This window comes from Triticum aestivum, chromosome 4A (genome assembly GCF_018294505.1).
Source record: "Triticum aestivum cultivar Chinese Spring chromosome 4A, IWGSC CS RefSeq v2.1, whole genome shotgun sequence".
NCBI lineage: Eukaryota > Viridiplantae > Streptophyta > Magnoliopsida > Poales > Poaceae > Triticum > Triticum aestivum.
The window spans coordinates 612713593-612733835 of record NC_057803.1 but is presented as its reverse complement, the minus strand read 5'-3'; the positions used below and the strand labels follow the sequence as shown (position 1 = coordinate 612733835).

The window sequence follows — 20243 nt, the reverse complement described above, 5'->3', positions numbered from 1 at the left end:
CATTCATTTTAGGTGCAAGACCATTGAAGGTATTATTCAAATAAACAGAGTAACCATTATTCTCCTTAAATGAATAACCGTGTGGCGATAAACATAATCCAATCATGTCTATGCTCCACGCAAACAGCAAATAACAATTATTTCGGTTTAACACCAATCCCGATGGTAGAGGGAGTGTGTGATGTTTGATCACATCATCCTTGGAAACACTTCCAACATATCGTCATCTCACCTTTAGCTAGTCTCCGTAGCCTTTTATTTCGAGTTACTAACACTTAGCAACCGAACCGGTATTTATTACCCTGGTGCTACTAGGAGTGCTAGTAAAGTACACAATAATATAATGTATATTCAAAATACTTCTGTCAACCTTACCAGCCTTCTCATCTACCAAGGATCTAGGGTAGTTCTGCTTCAGTGACCTTTCCCCTCATTATAGAAGCACTTAGTCTCGGGTTTTGTTCAACCTTGGGTTTCTTCACTAGAGCAGCAACTGATTTGTCGTCTCATGAAGTATCCCTTCTTTCCCTTGCCCTTCTTGAAACTAGTGGTTTAACCATCAACAATTGATGCTCCTACTTGATTTCTACTTTCGCGGTGTCAAACATCGCGAGTTGCTCAAGGATCATCATGTCTATCCCTGATATGTTATAGTTCATCACGAAGCTCCAATAGCTTGGTGGCAGTGACTATGGAGAACCATCACTATCTCATCTGGATGATTAACTCCCACTCGATTCAAGCGATTGCAGTACTCAGACAATCTGAGCACATGCTCAATGATTGAGTTTTTCTCCCTTAGTTTGCAGGCTTAAGAAACTTGTCAGAGGTCTCATACCTCTTGACGTGGGCACTAGTCTGAAATTCCAATTTCAGTCTTTGCAACATCTCATATGTTCTGCGATGTTTCAAAAACGTCTTTGGTGCCATAATTCTAAACCGTTAGCATTACGCATTGAACTATCACGTAGTCATCAAAACGTGTATGTCAGATGTTTCCCAACATCTACAGACGACGCTCAAGGTTCAACACATTAAGCGGTGCATTAAGGACATAACCCTTTTGTGCAGCAACAAGGACAATCCTCAGTTCACGGACCCAGTCCACATAATTTCTACTGTCAACTCTCAACTGAATTTTCTCTAGGAACATATCTAAAACAGTAGAACCAAAGCATGAGCTACGGCATAATTTGCAAAGACCTTTTGACTATGTTCATGATAATTAAGTTCATATAATCAAATTATTCAATGAACTCCCACTTAGATAGACATCCCTCTAGTCATCTAAGTGATACATGATCTGAGTCAACTAGGCCGTGTCCGATCATCACGTGAGACGGACTAGTCATCATCGGTGAACATCTTCATGTTGATCGTATCCACTATATGACTCATGTTCGACCTTTCGGTCTTCCGTGTTCCGAGGCCATGTCTGTACATGCTAGGCTCGTTAAGTTAACCTAAGTGTATTGCGTGTGTAAATCTGGCTTACACCCGTTGTATGCGAACATTAGAACCTATCACACCCGATCATCACGTGCTGCTTCGGAACAACGAACCTTAGCAATGGTGCACGGTTAGAGGGACACTTTCTTGAAATTATTGCGAGGGATCATCTTATTTATGCTACCGTCGTTCTAAGCAAATAAGATGTAAACATGACAAACATCACATGCAAATCATAAAGTGACATGGTATGGCCAATATCATCTTGCGCCTTTGATCTCCATCTTCGAGGCGCGACATGAACACCATGGTCACCGGCATGACACCATGATCTCCATCATCGTGTCTTCATGAAGTTGCCTCGCCAACTATTACTTCTACTACTATGGCTAACGGTTAGCAATAAAGTAAAGTAATTACATGGCGTTTTCATTGACACGCAGGTCATAAATAAATTAAGACAACTCCTATGGCTCCTGCCGGTTGTCATACTCATCGACATGCAAGTCGTGATTCCTATTACAAGAACATGATCAATCTCATACATCACATATATCATTCATCACATCCTTTTGGCCATATCACATCACATAGCATACCCTGCAAAAACAAGTTAGACGTCCTCTAATTGTTGTTGCATGTTTTACGTGGCTGCTATGGGTTTCTAGCAAGAACGTTTCTTACCTACGCAAAACCACAACAGTGATATGCCAATTTCTATTTACCCTTCATAAGGACCCTTTTCATCGAATCTGATCCGACTAAAGTGGGAGAGACAGACACCCTCCAGCCACCTTATGCATCAAGTGCATGTCAGACGGTGGAACCTGTCTCACGTAAGTGTACGTGTAAGGTCGGTCCGGGCCGCTTCATCCCACAATGCCGCCGAATCAAGATAAAACTAGTAACGGCAAGCAAATTGAACAAATCATCGCCCACAACTACTTTGTGTTCTACTCGTGCATAGAATCTACGCATAGACCTAGCTCATGATGCCATTGTTGGGGAACGTAGCAATAATTCAAAAAAATCCTATGTGTCACCAATATCAATCTATGGACTAGCAATGAGAGAGAGGAGTGCATCTTCATACCCTTGAAGATCGCTAAGCGGAAGCGTTCCAGAGAACGGGGTTGATGGAGTCGTACTCATCGTGATCCACATCACCGATGATCCTAGCGCCGAACGGACAGCACCTCCGCGTTCAACACACGTACTGAGCGGAGACGTCTCCCCCTTCTTGATCTAGAAAGGGGGAAGGAGAAGTTGATGGAGATCCCGCAGCATGACGGCGTGGTGGTGGAAGTAGCGGGATCCCGGCAGGGCTTCGCCAAGCACAAGCAGGGAGGAAGAGGTGTCACGGGAGGGAGGGAGGCGCCAGGGCTTCAGGTGCGGCTGCCCTCCCTCCCCTCCACTATATATAGGGGCCTAGGGGGGTGCCGGACCCTTGTAGATCTCATCTAGGGAGGGGGCGGCAGCCCTAGGGGTGGCTTGGCCTCCAAGCCAAGTGGAGGCGCCCCACCCCTTAGGGTTTCCAACCCTAGGCGCATGGGACACCCAAGGGGGGCGCACCAGCCCACCAGGGGCTGGTTCCCGCGCCCCTTCAGCCCATGGGGCCCTCCGGGATAGGTGGCCCCACCCGGTGGACCCCTGGGACCCTACCGGTGGTCCCGGTACAATACCGATGACCCCCGAAACCTTCCCGGTGGCCGAAACTGGACTTCCTATATATAAATCTTTACCTCCGGACCATTTCGAAACTCCTCGTGACATCCGGGATCTCATCCGGGACTCCGAACAACTTTCGGGTTACCGCATACTAATATCTCTACAACCCTAGCGTCACCGAACCTTAAGTGTGTAGACCCTACGGGTTCGGGAACCATGCAGACATGACCAAGACAACTCTCCGGCAAATAACCAACAGCGGGATCTGGATACCCATGTTGGCTCCCACATGTTCCACGATGATCTCATCGGATGAACCACGATGTTGAGGATTCAATCAATCCCGTATACAATTCCCTTTATCTACCGGTATAGTACTTGCCCGAGATTCGATCGTCGGTATCCCGATACCTTGTTCAATCTCGTTACCGGCAAGTCTCTTTACTCGTTCCGTAACACATCATCCCGTGATCAACTCCTTGGTCACATTGTGCACATTATGATGATGTCCTACCGAGTGGGCCCAGAGATACCTCTCCGTTTACACGGAGTGACAAATCCCAGTCTCGATTCGTGCCAACCCAACAAACACTTTCGGAGATACCCGCAGTGCACCTTTATAGCCACCCAGTTACGTTGTGACGTTTGGTACACCCAAAGCATTCCTACAGTATCCGGGAGCTGCACAATCTCATGGTCTAAGGAAATGATACTTGACATTAGAAAAGCTTTAGCATACGAACTACACGATCTTGTGCTAGGCTTAGGATTGGGTCTTGCCCATCACATCATTCTCCTAATGATGTGATCCTGTTATCAATGACATCCAATGTCCATGATCAGGAAACCATGACCATCTATTGATCAACGAGCTAGTCAACTAGAGGCTTACTAGGGACATGTTGTGGTCTATGTATTCACACATGTATTACGGTTTCCGGATAATACAATTATAGCATGAACAATAGACAATTATCATGAACAAGGAAATATAATAATAACCATTTTATTATTGCCTCTAGGGCATATTTCCAACACTCCAGGGGGGCCACGAGGTAGGGGGCGCGCCCCCCACCCTCGTGGACAGGTGGTGGGCCCCCTGGCCTTCATCTTTTGCAAGGATTTTTTATATTTTCCGAAAAGTTGTTCCGTGAAGTTTCAGGTCATTCCGAGAACTTTTGTTTCTGCACATAAATAACACCATGGTAATTCTGCTGAAAACAGCGTCAGTCTGGGTTAGTTCCATTAAAATCATGCAAGTTAGAATCCAAAACAAGAGCAAAAGTGTTTGGAAAAGTAGATACGACAGAGACGTATCAACTCCCCCAAGCTTAAGCCCTTGCTTGTCCTCAAGCAATTCAGTTAATAAACTGAAAGTGATAAAGAAAAACTTTTACAAACTCTGTTTGCTCTTGTTGTTGTAAATATGTAAAGCCAGCATTCATGTTTTCAGCAAAGATTATAACTAACCACATTCACAATAACGCTTAGGTTTCAATTTTACTCATATCAATGTCATAATCAACTAGTGAGCAATAATAATAAATCTCGTATGACAGCACTTTCTCAAAACAATCATAATATGATATAACAAGATGGTATCTCGCTAGCCCTTTTTGAGACCGCAAAACATAAATGCAGAGCACCTTTAAAGATTAAGGATTGACTAGACATTGTAATTCATGGTAAAAGAGATCCAGTCAAGTCATACCCAATGTAAACTAACAGTAATGAATGTAAATGACAGTGGTGCTCTCCAACTGGTGCTTTTTAATAAGAAGATGATGACTCATCATAAAAGTAAATAGATAAGCCCTTCGCAGAGGGAAGCAGGGATTTGCAGAGGTGCCAAAGATCGGTTTTGAAATAGATGTGAATAATATTTTGAGCGGTATACTTTCATTTTCAACATAACAACCAAGAGATGGAAATATCTTCCATGCTACACACATTATATGCGGTTCTCAAACAGAATGGTAAAGTTTATACCCCCCCTTCCACCAACAAGCATCAATCCATGGCTTGCTCGAAACAACGAGTGCCTCCAACTAACAAGAGTCCTAGGGTGTTGTGTCAAAACCGGCGGATCTCGGGTAGGGGGTCCCGAACTGTGCGTCTAGGCCGGATGGTAACAGGAGGCAGGGGACATGATGTTTTACCCAGGTTCGGGCCCTCTTGATGGAGGTAAACCCTACGTCCTGCTTGATTAATATTGATGATATGGGTAGTACAAGAGTAGATCTACCACGAGATCAGAGAGGCTAAACCCTAGAAGCTAGCCTATGGTATGATTGTATGTTATGGTTGTTGTCCTACGGACTAAAACCCTTCGGTTTATATAGACACCGGAGAGGGTTAGGGTTACACAAGGTCGGTTACAAAGGAGGAGATATCAATATCCGTACTGCCTAGCTTGCCTTCCACGCCAAGTAGAGTCCCATCCGGACACGAGATGAAGTCTTCTATCCTGTATCTTCATAGTCTAACAGTCCGGCCAATGGAGATAGTCCGGCTGTCCGGAGACCCCCTAATCCAGGACTCCCTCAGTAGCCCCTGAACCAGGCTTCAATGACAATGAGTCCGGCGCGCAGTATTGTCTTCGGCATTGCAAGGCGGGTTCCTTCTCCAAATACACCGCAGAAGAATTTGAATAAGAGGATAGTGTCTGACCATGCAAAATAAGTTCCACATTCCACCGTAGAGAGAATAATATTTTCACAGATCCAATTTGCTGGCTTGTTTTGGCAGCATGACGTTGCGTCATGGCCCGGTGATTATTCGAACCGTTTCTTTTAACCAGCCCCGCACATAACGCGAGGCAGTTTTTCGACACGTCTTGTCAAAGCAGAGATCGTGTCCCCTTATTATGGGATTCTCATCAATATAGGCATGGGTAACCCAACCGCGCCATCAATTGCGGTGCTTGGGGGATAAGCGAGTTTTACCAGGCAAGTGGGGACGCTTAGTTTCGTCCGCCCATATAAAGGGATAAGGATTCACCTTTCTATCCACGCCTTCTTCCTCCCTTACCCATCTATTTTCGCACACTCAAGCTCTAGCGCCCAAGTCCGCACTTCCCACCTCGACCTTCTCCAATCATGTCCAGAGCGGGAGGCAAGTGGATGGTCTCCTCCGTCACGGAGGGGGACATCAAGAAACTGAGGAGAGCCGGATACCTGCCCGACGACATCGCGCACCGGCTCCCAGATGAGGGGCAGCTAATCCCCACCCCCAGGCCCCATGAGAGGGTGGTATTCCTCACCCATTTCCTTCGTGGACTGGGATTCCCTCTCCATCCCTTCGTCCGGAGGCTCATGTTTTATTACGGCCTGGATTTCCATGATCTGGCCCCGAACTTCATCCTCAACATCTCGGCGTTTATCGTCGTGTGCGAGGCCTTCCTCCGCATCAAGCCCCACTTCAGCTTATGGCTGAAGACCTTCAATGTCAAGCCGAAGGTGGTGGGCGGCCGCCAGGCGGAGTGCGGAGGCGACATGGTGGGCAAGATGCCCAACATAACATGGCTTGAGGGCTCCTTCGTGGAGACCATAAAGGGGTGGCAATCAGGGTGGTTCTATATCACCGAGCCGCGCGACCCCGCATGGGTAGCGGCCCCCGAGTTCCGATCTGGCATCCCCATGCGGCTCACCTCCTGGAAAGAGAAGGGCCAGTCCTGGGGTAGTTCGAAAGAGCTGACCGGACTCCAAACATGTATTCAAAACATGGTGGACAAGAAGCTCAAGCTTGTCAACATAGTCCGGGTTATGCTCATCCGCCGGATACTCCCGTGCCAACAACGGGAGTTCACCTTGTGGGAGTTCAATCCGGCGCAGCACCGAACTCTGAACAGGCTCTTCGACACGACTCACGAAGACGCCTGGAGGGTGCTATTCAAAAGTGTCGAGGTCCCTCCCCCTATTACTGAAGATCGCGGATTCAGCGCGAAGCGCCAAGCCAGTGCGGTAAGCTGCTTTACCTTTCACGGGATACTTATTTTCTATACTCAATAGTTTTAAAGAATCCAGATTTAATTGAGGTCTCCAAGACTCCAATTAAAATTGGGTCACCCGATCTTGACCGGGTCAACATTCTCAAAACTCCCTCGTTCAATTCTTTAGACAAATACATTCTACTTTCTACCGGGTTTGATTTACGAGTTTGAACGAACCAACAGTTTTTTAAATCAGTCAACAACAATCGGTCCATAAAAACATATCAATCACGCATATGCAGTCGTTGACGTAGAAATTTTCCCACATATGTAAGATTGGTAGCGTATAATATAGGATAACACCACGAAAGGCTCATCAAATTACCGGATTATAAATAAAAATAAAACACATTATGTCATCTCCCCCACACATTAAACTGAAAATTTCATTAGTTTTAAATTATAAGGTGTATTTTTTTTGGAAAGCCAAATTCTTCAACTTTGACCAAGTTAAGAGCAAAAATATCGACATCCACAATATTAAATAAAAAATATGACAATTCATTTAACGGGGAATCTAATCACAACAATTTGATATTACGTATTTTGATATATTTGTCTACAAATCTAATCAAATTTAAAGGATTTGACATTTTAAGAAAGTAATACACATTGTATTTTGAAACAGAGTGATTAAGTTTTTTTAATCTAACGACGCACCAAAGCGCGCCGAGTCCTTCTAGTATATCACTAAGCTCGATAGGATTGAAGGCCTTACCATCAATTGTGGTCTTCAACTGGAATTTGGTCATCCAATTTTGACTAGGTCAACAATTTCTCAGAACTCTCATGTTTAATAATTTATACAATATATTACGTTTCCTAATTTTAAAATCTTCACAATTAATTGAGGCTTCAATTTAGAATTGGGCTACACGATTTTGACCGGGTTAATAATTTCTCAAAGAGCTCTCTCATTTATTTGTTTTAAGTCTCTATGTTCCATAATTTTAAAGATCTTTCATTCGATTGGGGTATTCAAATTCGAATTTGGTTTATGATTTTGATCGGTTCAACAAATTTTCTAATCAATCATCAGCAACCGGCCTATAAAAATATACCAATCCTTCATAATAATTATGTCTCAAGATACCTCCCACGCACATGTCGACATCCTCTATTTCAACATGGCCCACCCGTGTCATCGCTTTACCCTATTTATGGCCCAAAAAATGCTTCCAAATGTGGACAACCCCAAGGCGGTGGGCTACAGGAATATAATAAACTCTTGCGGACGATAGTTTGGGACTAAAGAGAAGGTTACCTTTGAAGTGTGGATGATGAATATGGCAAAGTTTCCCAAGAGTGCAGCGGCACAGCTGCAGCACCCACTCTTCCTTTTTCCTGTTTATTTTCTCTCGTTCATCTTTCTTCATTCTCGGGTCATGTGATGCAATAGAGCAGCAGCAATGACCAATGTTTTTGCAGCTCCTTGCTCTATTCTTCCGCCGTAGAGCTGCTCTCTTCTCTCCTTATCTCTTCCTTGGTCGCAACACACTACACGAGATTTCCGAAGATAGCACATGCACATTGTACTCAAGAATTGAATCCCATCCGTTTAGAAAAGTGAATCCCCGGACCCAGGCCACAAATAGCTCTGTCATCTGTCGACCACTCCACATCAGCCAAATTTAGACATTCTATTCTATATCTTAAAATGTGAGAAGAAACTACAAGACAGAGATATAGCAACAGAAAAAACAAGGAGTTTGAATGAACTGGGGATCTCACCTTGCACGTATGATTTTTTTTCTTGCAATTACTACAAACGTGCAGTAGTGTTGCCAACTTGCCAAGCTTGCCCTGACTGATAATCACAAAGGATAAATAGGTTGACACCCTGTAGCTCAACCTGGTGTTCCTACAAGATGTGTTGATATGGATGCTGATCTTTGGATTCACGTCTATGTACATTCATTCTTTTGACTTGTTGCCAAATTATGCATCGAGGTGCTTGTGCATGAAACCTATCGCAAAAGAGCAACATGTGTGGTTGTTCTCCGGATCAACTAAAATGATAGCTTCAGTTTTTGTCTAATGATGGCGAAAACAGAAAACGGTCCTTTGTTGCTAATTTAGACTGTGCTCTCTTCCCTTCTGTTCCCTCCACTGTCCCTTAATCTTGCATTTCATCTGTGGTGGTGTATGGAACTGCATTTTGCTCTAATTATCATTTTTTTCATGCGGTCCACGGAACTGCATTTTATGCAATCTTTTATAGCCCGGCTATAGCCTTTGAGTGCTTTCCCGCTAAAACTATGCACTTTTAGTGTTAAATTAAAAATGAGGCTAATAGCGGGAGGGACGTTTTGGCTTTGGGGTCCAAATGCTCTCTATATCTTGTACGTCCAGCTGCACCTAGGGATATGTGCCATGGTCCATTTAGTGACATATACGGTGGGCTGGGAAATCGGTAATGTCTGGCACTGTGTGTATGTACGAACAGTACAACTGCAGAGGATACAAACGGGGTCAGCTTCAGGTCCACGGACGCATGACAGACGACAGGATCCCCACCCTCACCGGCTCACCGCTATGAACCTGTCTTTCAGTCCAAACCGCTGTGTATAACACAAATGATACATTCACATTTGTCCAAGCTTGTCCGAGCATATGCATGCATGGATTTGTTGCAACTTGCAAGCATCTGTCCCCTAAAAAAACAAAAAAAACTTGCAAGCATCTGTGGGCAATGTAAACTAACTAAGCACTGTGTGCTTACTCAGAGTGGTAGTATTCCACATCCTTACGCCGTCGTCGACACTCTTGCTTCCGGTGATGATGGATTTCTTCGCGCCATCGCCATGCATGGTGATGCTGCCCATTTTGTTGATGACGTTCTTGTCGTAAACACCTTCTTTAACGTGGAATCACCAGTTCTACGACAACACGTCCAAGGCGGCCTAGATGGCGAGATGTTTGTGAAGTCGCCGGTGACATCCTTGTGCACCACACTTTCTCGGCGCCATTGTGTTCTTCTTCCGCCTCGTCAACAAGTTAACGTCCTCGCTCTCGCTTGCCACCCACATGGGGAGTGGGACGTCCAGTATGGATTCGGTTTTGAGCAGGGCGGCGACGGCGACTTCCGTGCTGGATTCGGTTTTGAGCAGGGCGACGAGGCAGCGCCCTGGATGATGATGATGGTGTTGCTAGAGATCTCCCGCTCCTTGTCCATGGTCTCCTATCCTACTCTCCTTCACCTGGACGTGGAGGACGCCCTTGGGGAACATGTCGACGCGGGAGCCCTGGAAGGCTGGAACCATGGAACGTGATCACCGCACTCAGCCAGACCTGGAGTTCCTACGCCGGCCCGTAGATGTCGAGCCATTAGATGCCAGTCGGTCGTCCAGGAGCATCTTCTAGTCGCGCAGGGCGTCTTGGACTAGCGTGTCGTTGCTCTCGTGCCCGGCCTCCAGTTGCAACGACTCGTTGAAGCCGCGCTAGCTCCCGGACGACCCGGAGATCGCGGCGGTCATGGCGTGTGGCCCACGATCACCTCCGCTGCTATTACCAACTAAACCACGCATCAAGTGTGCGCACACACGCACACCCCGCACAACACACGAACGCACACTCACAGTCACAGGCCGTACAAAAGTCGGACTATGCCAATACAATGGTCAGACCATGCCCAGACACAAACACGCACGATCACACTCTCCGCGGCCCAAACCTAGCGTGCCCGACGCCGGTCACCTCCACACGGAGATGGCTTATTGCGCCAACAATCATCCCCTAATCGATGATATCGTCACGCACCTCCGGCACAAGCTGCCGCTCGCTGCCGCTGCAGCTAGCAGCCCACAGTCCCGTGCGCCGCCGTACCGCACCACTAAGCCTCCACAGTCATCGCGCCGAGCCGTCGCGACCTTTGCGTCACCATGATGGTCCTCTGTGACCTCCTCAACCGCCGTGCTCACCACGCGCACGACATCAGACCGCAAAGCCGCAGACTCGCCGCGCGTCGCGGTTGCCACGCGCTCGCCTCGCACCGCAGCCTCCGAACGCTTCTTTCTTGAAGCATGAACTCGACTCCACACGTACAACATCCCACACGACACCGCGCTCCTCATCACTGCGCGCTCTGCACGCCCTGGCTCGCGCCCACGTCGAGTACAGAGGCCATCAAGCCGGCCGGTCTCCAACATAAGGCCACAGTCACCCCACGTTACTATCGCGAACTAAACCACGCATCAAATGTGTGCACGCATGCACACCCCGCGACACACATGCATCGCACACTCACTGGCCATACATACACAAGTCGCACTATGCCTGTACAATGGTCAGACCATGCCCAGAGCACCAGACACACACGACCACACTCTCCACGGACCAGACCTCGTGCGCCCGACGTCGGTCACCACCGCACGGAGATGGTTTATTGCGCCAACAATCACCCCCTAAGCCATGACATCGTCGCGCGCCTCCGGCAAGAACTGTTGCTCGCTGCCGCTATAGCAGCCCATAGTCTCGTGCACCGCCGCACAGCGCCACTGAGCCTCCATGGTTGTCGCACCGAGCCGCTGCTACCGCAGCACCACCATGCAGGTCCTTTGCGACATCCTCGCCTCCGCGACCTCCGTGTCACACGACATCGCACGCACAACCGTGGACTAGCCGTGCGTCGCGGTTGCCATGCGCTCGCCATGCACCGCAGCCTTCGTGTCCACCATGCTCGCCGCGCTTGCCACCGCGCGCCAAGGCCCCGAACCTGGTAACTCTGACACCAATTGTTGGATTCTAGCCCTAGTTCTCTCCCTCTAGTTGCTCTCTCTCTCTCTCTCTCACTGGCTCGAACCGCGGACGAAGAAAGAAGGGAGGAGACACAGGACATGGTAGTTCGGCCGCACGAACGGCTTCTTCCTTCAAGCACGAACTCGAATCCACACGTACAACAGTACACGGTGGTTCCGGCGCACGAGCGCCCGGACGAACGGCTTCTTCCTTGAAACACGAACTCGAATCCACACGTACAACATCCCACACGACGCCGCGCTCCTCACTCCTCCACGCCCGCGCGCTCCGCACGCCCTGGCTCATGCCCACGTCGCGCACAGACACGATCAACACGGTCGGGCTCCAACAGAACGCCATGACCATCCCCCACTACTCTCGCCGATTGTTCTGGAGACCGACTGTCTCCAGGCAAAGAATCTTATTTCTCAAGGACACGCAAGCCGCTCGAGATACACTATGATGGTGGATACTATTTTGAGATCCCTACACGAGGGCAGAGAAGTGAAGATCACACATGTGAAGCGTGATCAAAATGTTGTGAGTCATTTTTTAGCTAATTTTGGTAGATGTGAGAATCGCACTGCTCTGTGGATTCGATCGGCTCTGGGTGTTGTTCCAGAACTTTGTAAAGCGGACTGTCCATTGATTGAGTAATAAAAACACCCTATTTCCCCGCAAAAAAAAGTGTGCGCACGCATGCACACCCCACGCCACACACGCACACAAACTCAGAGGCCATAGACAAGTCGGACTACGCCAGTACAATATGGTCACACCGTGCCCAGACACACACACATGACCACACACTCCATGGACCAGAACTGGCGTGCCCGACGCTGGTCACCACCACACGGAGATGGCTTATTGCGCAAACAAGAGCATGACGAGTCACTCGAGTACGTGCGCGCAACGGCGCCGCAGGCGGCAGTGACATGCATGCCTGTTGCCGCTGGTGCTGGTCCTCGTGCAGAATGCCGGCGACACAGGCCTTTGCAAGCAGCAGGAAGGTGAGAGCCAGGGGCAGCGTGGCCGCGTACGTGAACACGGTGTGCGGCAGCTATGAGCAGTGCGAAAATGGATGATGACATGAACCACACCACGTGGAACATGCCTGAGCCGCGACGACACCCGGCGCAGCAGCAGCCCCGACGAAGAAACACGATGCCACGGGCTGGGACGCGAGCACCGAGGCTGAAAACGGATCATTTCTTTCCTCTAATTTTTTCAAGCACGCCTTGCGTATATAAAGGAGAAACGGTCGTAAACATTGCTGTGTGCGTTTCTTTTAATCTCGGCCGTTAATCTTTAACACAGATTTAACTGATGTAAAGAGATGACGGATGAAAAACCATGAAATCATCCTCTCTTTAATAGTAGGTATAGAAAGTGATACTCGTCATGGGCAGTTAGGGTTATTCCCAGGCCCACCATAGTAGATGTAAGTTCCCCAGTCACCATAGTTGCCACTTTGCACATTATAGTAATTGTTCTGCTCAGTTATCAAGCCCACATCACGTGGGGGATTGAGACAGTTGGATGAATTTACCACTTGGATGTTCTTGATGTGACTCGCCTTACCGAACCCTTCATTTGGAAAGTGTCCACTGCCCATATGTGTGGATGTTTGGCCGACATCAGGTGAAAATATCTCGCCGCCCCACATAATAGTGGAGGCACTATGTGCCAAGTCAGAGAAGATGTACGATGGCCAATACCCAACATTATATCCTCCAACTTGTAGCCACCAATTACCCCCTGCTCGGTCCTACAAGGAAAAAATATATACTATAGAATAAAACACAGATGATTAAACATGAGGAGGGAATATTGTTTAAATTCTGTAAGTGTCAAAATCAAGGCCGAAAAGGGAACACTAAAGGCCAGGGTGAGCTGACAGGGATGAGTGCTTTTGTTAGTGAGCTCAAATATGATATGTATTATAGATGTGTAGCTTAATCAATTCGTGATTTAGAAGACTTGCATTGTAAAAATATGTTCCAACAACCATGAGACTAAAGCAAGGTAAATTATTTGAGCACTAAAATACTCGAGTCCGCCAATCAAACTAGAAAGAGACAGACTCAACCATCTATGTAACTGGAGAATCTACAATAATGAGACGTCCTCTTGACGATGCATGCAATCATGCATCTTTTTTTTCGAGGAATGCAATCATGCATCTAGGGTAGAAGTACGCCCTTTTATGCTACCCGAGGATCATGTGGTGGTGCGGACATCCCATAAAATTCACAAGATGTGTAACCTTTAATTGCAAATAAATGTAATATTAAAATGTCTTACCTGCTTTACCCTAGTTAAGTATGTGGCTCGTATTTATATGTCTCAACACTAACTGGGTAAGGAGTAACTTGATAGCTAGCATGACATTATTGCATTTGTGGACAATTATTAAATGTGCATAGGACAATGTCTAATGTCTAATCCATTATTGAACCAAAACAGAATAAGGAAACACAGTTTCCCAAAGAACAAGAGGTTGGCATGGATTCTCTATGCCGACTCATGAATTTGATATTTCATGCTTAATGTTGGAGTGTAAGTGAACATACGGTTTTTGGCTTGAAACTGTCGGTGCATGCAACTCAAAGCAAGAGGTCTCGAGTTTAAATCCTAGGGGATGTAATAAAATAAGAATATTTAGTAGACTCCTATTTGAACATTTTGGTGTAAGAGAACCTGCACATCACGGGGAATATTAAAGTATAAGTGAATTTCCACTTTTCCCCTATAGCTTCACAACTTTGATTGAATTGGTAGGCGCACACAACTAAAAATATTTATGATTGGAAATCTTATTCTATTTTGTTACCTTCCAAACTAAAATATCGATGTCATATTGTGTGCCACCATAGGTGGATGTTGGGGAGATACTGCCGCCAATTGTGATTTGATTTCTTGTTTGGATGAACCCTGAGCATAATAGGTTGTAACATCCTGTAGTTTGATACGCATCACGCTACAATATTCCATACAATAGAAAGTTAGTATTTTAGTATTATTCCAAACCTTAGGAAAGGTCCCAATACTATCATTTATCAAGATAAAATGGAATATGAAGTTTATCTTACGGTCCAGTAGATGAAGAGTCTGGTATTGCTATCACCATATAGATTTGGATAAACCTACAATATTTGTAGAGAGCATAAGGCCGTTAGGCACAATGAAAGATAAGGCACAACTGACTAGACCATTACAAAATGTTTTTGACTTGTATAATAGCTATGTCTAAGCATGACGACATGGGATTTATTAATTAGGTGGAAGAGATACATAGATATATAATTGATACACCCACACACACAAAGACGGAGGAGAGAGAGAGAGAGAGAGAGAGAGAGAGAGAGAGAGAGGGAGGGGGGGTTGAGGTTTTTTGTTTGCTACAGCAAACAAAAACAAGCAAGAATAAGTCTTTGTAGACAGCTTGTTTCTTCCTTCCTTCCATTGCAATTATCCAAATACAGTGTGATGCCATGCCAAAAAGGGCACCAATATGAGAAATGCCCATGGAATCTCCCTCTTTTTACTCCTTTCTCCAAATTCTTTATTCCAATCCCTCGTTAGTTGCATCTTATCCCTTCAACACATGTGATGGCTCATAGAATTTTGGTTGCTTGTTTGTTTAGTTGAGTCCTTTTAAATGTTCACGCTATACATGCTTATATATGTAGTAAATTCCTTTATAATATTGATGATATAGTTTTCCTATAGCACTTAATAGTGTCAAAAATAATTTCACATGCCTAATGTACCTCACTAGTCCATGAACCCATGCTCCCACAGGGGCATATGAGACTTAAGTATTTTATAAGATACAGAAGAATTGGATGTTCGTGGATAAAATTTGAGGTCCATGGCTAATCAAATTTCTTATCCTATTTTTCACAATCTTGTATATATACCATGCAATTTTATCCTGGTAAAAAAGACTTCTATTACAAACCAATTTTCACATCCTGATTGATAGTTTTTCCAACTTGCATTCCGGCCCTTTATGTTTTTTATAGGTGCTAATTTGAAAACTTAGCTTGAGTTATGTCAGCTCTTGTTGTAGCCATCCATCATGGTTTCATTAGTTCAAATTCTGGCTTCCTAGTTTAATCCGCTATAACTTTATTTATCCATGTGTTTAGTTGAAACAAAAATATATTATATTATGCACTCCACTATCTATTAGTAAAGTGTTATGAGCAAACATTTTAGCCAACACCACGGTAACGGAGAAGTTGTATTTCCACTATCAAAGATTGGTAAGTGGCATAATTAAAAAATAAAGTTTTTGTGTTACAATGTAAATATGTTACAACAATTTAATATGAATACAGTATATTATCTATAATTACATTTTTTGGCCATAAAGCATTAATATACTTTAACCCAAGTTGTTATTGTCATTCATTAAATATAAGAGGTAGATTAAATATGTTGACTATCATTACAGTAACCCTAAATAGTAATCTCAGTTACTTCAGGTCAGGTTTACTAAAGCTTAGCAATTCATGAATTGTGATTACTCAATATTCCAATTGATTTAGTTGTGTGGTAAACTCCTTTTTATAATTAAATATTAATACATGTTTTCTTTAATAATATCAATTGATAAAATGGGCATGTAGAAAGAAAAATGTTATTTACAGTTTAAGATGTCTACATGTCCTTAGGTATTAGAAAAATGTTGCAAGCACAACTAATGAGAAAGAACAAACTTTACGAATGGACAACCTAGTCTAGCTCATTCTTATGTTCTGGCTCTTTCAAAGCACATATATCATGCACGGATGCTAAAAGGTTGAGTTTAATAGATCTTTTATGATGGTGGATTTAACGTTTAACTCTGAGGTCTCACCTGCCATCCTACTTCAATGGTATTGAGGTTGTTGCCATTGTAGGAACCCGCAGTGATCCAAAGCTGTGTTAAACTGAAGTCATTGGCCCTGGCAATCGCTGGTTTCCACATATTGAAGGTGCCTTTGCTTCCGTAGCACTTATCGTACCGTGCAGATGCGGCGGCATACTGCTTAATGGGAGAGAAACAAAGTTAAATGTGTAAATATCAAAATAACTATAGTACCAATCTAAGAAGAAGATTATTAATCATATATTCTTAAATGGTGTTTTACCTGGTGGCCCCTTAATATATTGGGTGTGTTAGTGTCATTGATTGGATTGACAAGTGGGATGCTCCTACGCATCTTCGTGCCAAACCTCCAAACTGAACTGGCCCTCAAGACATGCTCCTCCTTGGTCCTTCGTATTGGTATGGTGTCCTTAGGACACTTTCCATTTTGATGCCATGTTTGGGTGATTAGATGGGGTGTGATATTGGAATGATGTTGCATGCCTTTTGGGTTGTAAGAAGGACACATCTGAAAATATGACAATAACCGAGTGATATCCTGATACGTGAGTGTGATATATGGGGCACTGCAACTTCTTATAATCAATCGTTATATGAAAATGAAAGATGTGCCAAATATTACCTGTATAGTATGGTTCTTGAGGAGAGGATGGTCGAATGCAGGTTGTTCGCTGATATGCACACAATCCATGATATCTCCATCCGGGCTCTGTTAATTTCTAGGAATTAATTATTGTAACAAGATAGGAAAAATAGATAATAGTGCAAGCAAACTAGAAAAAAATAGATCTTTCCTACATTCTACTTATGGACAATGAATAATATAGAATAGGATAATGTGATTTGTTTTTGGTGACTGCATAAAATATCTACTCGTTGTATTCATTTAATTTTGTTAAAATGAATAGGGTTCAATATATTAGATTAAATTCATATGTTAGTAAATATAACAAAGATTGGACACGCCTCTACCCCGACCTCGACGGCGACTACACCGGCCATCTTCGACTGTGCGACGAGGTTTGGCAGGCGACGCTCCGTCCGACGCTGCTTTAATGCCACTCCGCTCGCACACCCACCGCCGGCCGTCGCTGCCACTTCTTCGAGCGGAACCGAGCCTACGGCTACACACTAAGCAGGCTTCACGCATGTCGCTAGTCAGTGCGCTGGTTCGGCCGTGGTCCACGCTGTTCGTGCATGGTGGCTGCTCCTGCATGTTGAGCGTTGCTCGTGCATGCACGTTAGTTGGTCATGCAGCGTCCCGTGTGCTGGAGGCAGCTCGCGTGCGTACGCGTCCACGCTTCTGCGCGTCAGGCTGCCAAACGCACGTCGTCCGGCCTGATCAACCGCACCTGTGCGCGTCTGTGCCGAATTCCGTAAAGATCGTCAATGAGTATGTTCACCGATCGAGCAATGGATTGTTACTGTGTCGTCCCATCGGTCGCAGCACCGCCGTTCCATGGTATTTCCTACGCATGCATTGATCCGCGTGCTGCCGCTGCGTTGCCACTCAGGTCGTAGTGCCGCGACCCGCGGTCCACCTTCGTCTCGTGGTCGTTCGCTTCAGGTCGTCTCCATGGCTGCACCGACCTTCCCGCTGCCGCTGCGTTGCCTCATTAGGCCTTAGAGAGCGTGGCACGCGGTCTTCGCCGCCTCACCATGGTTCTTCCCGTGGTTGCACCGACCCGCATGTTGTCGCTGCATCGTCCCTTTGGGCCATAGTGCCGCGGCTCGCGGTGCACCGCCACCAACCGTCCCGGTGGCTGCACCGACCCTCGGGGGCTGCTGTGTCGCCCCATCGGGCTGTAGTGACCGTAGCATGCGGTCCTTGCCGCCGCCCTGAGGTCTTCCCCGCCGTTGCCCCAACCCGCGCGTTGGCGCTGCATCACCCCTTCGAGGCGTAGTGACGTAGCACGTTGTCCACTTCGCTGTCCACGTGCATCGACTTTTGTGTGGTATGTGCCGTAACACCTTCCTTAGCGTGAGAACGTAGCGTTTGCACATGTGTTCGTCACGTTGCCGGGTTCTGCCTTGCCTACTTCGAGCACCTTCGCCACTCTCCTAACCTAGCCGCCGTCGCTCTTCTTTCCGATCCACAGCGATTACCTTGACACCGGCCACCCCGACTCAACATCGACCACGGCGTCCCTCGCACGGCTTCCTCGACCACGGGTACATCATCCTACGCTCTCGGGCTACATCGACACCAGCGTAAAGGGCTATCACCTCGCTTGAGCAACTCGTCGGTTTTCTCTACAGTCAATGCGTCCGCCACGCGACACCGTCTGCGGTGCTACCGTTTATGACTGCGGGGGATGTCAGTCCATCGCTGCTATTCTGTTCAGTCTAACCGTCCACAACGCTTTGTTGTTCGCAAAGCTATCACTATGGTTGCGGGGATGTTAGATATATATTTTGTAGTTAGAGATTGCCAGGGATTAGATAGAATATTTCCATCTTATCTCTAGGAGGTGTCTTGCCCTTCAACTCTTGTGCTCAATATATACTCGCACTCGAGGTTTGATAATATATACATTGTGTTACGCCAATCCTTATCTATCCCTTCTACATTCCCAATTTCTTTGCATGCATCTGCATGGTTTGTAAGACTGAGCGACGTTAAACACTTACAAGAACACGCAAGCTAATGATAAACAAGGATCAAATAAATGCAAGCTACTCCAGTTAAACATGCATGTGTGCTGAGCAACGCATAACACCAGAGAAGCAAGACTTCCATCGTACAATCAAACCGAACGTGAAAGTACGCGGCATAACTACATATGTACCTGAATGCTTGCGACAGGAGGCTTATTGAGCCGCCTGAGGAGGCTTCCCACCTCCCGCCGCCGCTGCACCAAATTCCCGGCTGACATCTTCCGGGCTGCCGTCGCCCGGCCCTCCATGAAGAGAAACGTAAGAGCCACAACGAGCGCGACCAAGCACGCTCGCGTCACCGCCACTGTGCTAGCTATCTGCAAGCCTGTTGGTGTAGGTTCTCCTAGATTCGGCTGCCGTGCTATATATGAGTGATCGAGAGGAGGCGGAGCGTCCTGGCGTTTTATATGGCCAGCCGAGAGTGCAGACGATCGACGTCTCCGTCGGCCTTGTTGGAATACCTATAGGACTACTACTAGGAACTTGGAGTCCATGATGCACACGGCCTTGATGGCCATGACGGAATCGGTCCGTTCTGTAAACGATCTCTGGTCGTGGATCGATCTATTGCAATATAAATATACGGCAAGGTGATCCCAAGGGAACATCACGCCTGAATGAATCATCTCTTGTTTCTTGCAGGCTTGACCTCGCCACCGTATATTTTAGTTGCGGCCGTTAAAGCTTCGCATGGTCGAAGAGCTTCAAATGGAGTGAGCACTCACATTATCACAGTACACAATCCTAGCTCGGCGAGGAGGACAATGAAGCTCAATGAAAAACTGGCAGAGCCAGCACGACTCAGCCACACAGTTAGCGACCGCGCGGTACTCCGCCTCGGTACTGGATCGGGACACCGTG

The 20243-nt window shown here is 46.3% G+C and overlaps 1 protein-coding gene across 1 annotated transcript; it reads right to left on the bottom strand.

Moving 5' to 3' along the window:
- Positions 1-13211: 13211 nt before the first annotated feature.
- LOC123082600 (uncharacterized) lies at positions 13212-19754 on the bottom strand. Its single transcript, XM_044504900.1, has 7 exons — positions 19514-19754; positions 17347-17433; positions 16987-17232; positions 16713-16880; positions 14938-14991; positions 14679-14825; positions 13212-13613 (listed from the first exon to the last, which is right to left on the bottom strand). The coding sequence occupies exons 1-7, from the start codon at positions 19628-19630 to the stop codon at positions 13245-13247; spliced, it is 1188 nt and encodes a 395-aa protein (XP_044360835.1). The 5' UTR covers positions 19631-19754; the 3' UTR covers positions 13212-13244.
- Between the last annotated feature and the right edge of the window lie 489 nt (positions 19755-20243).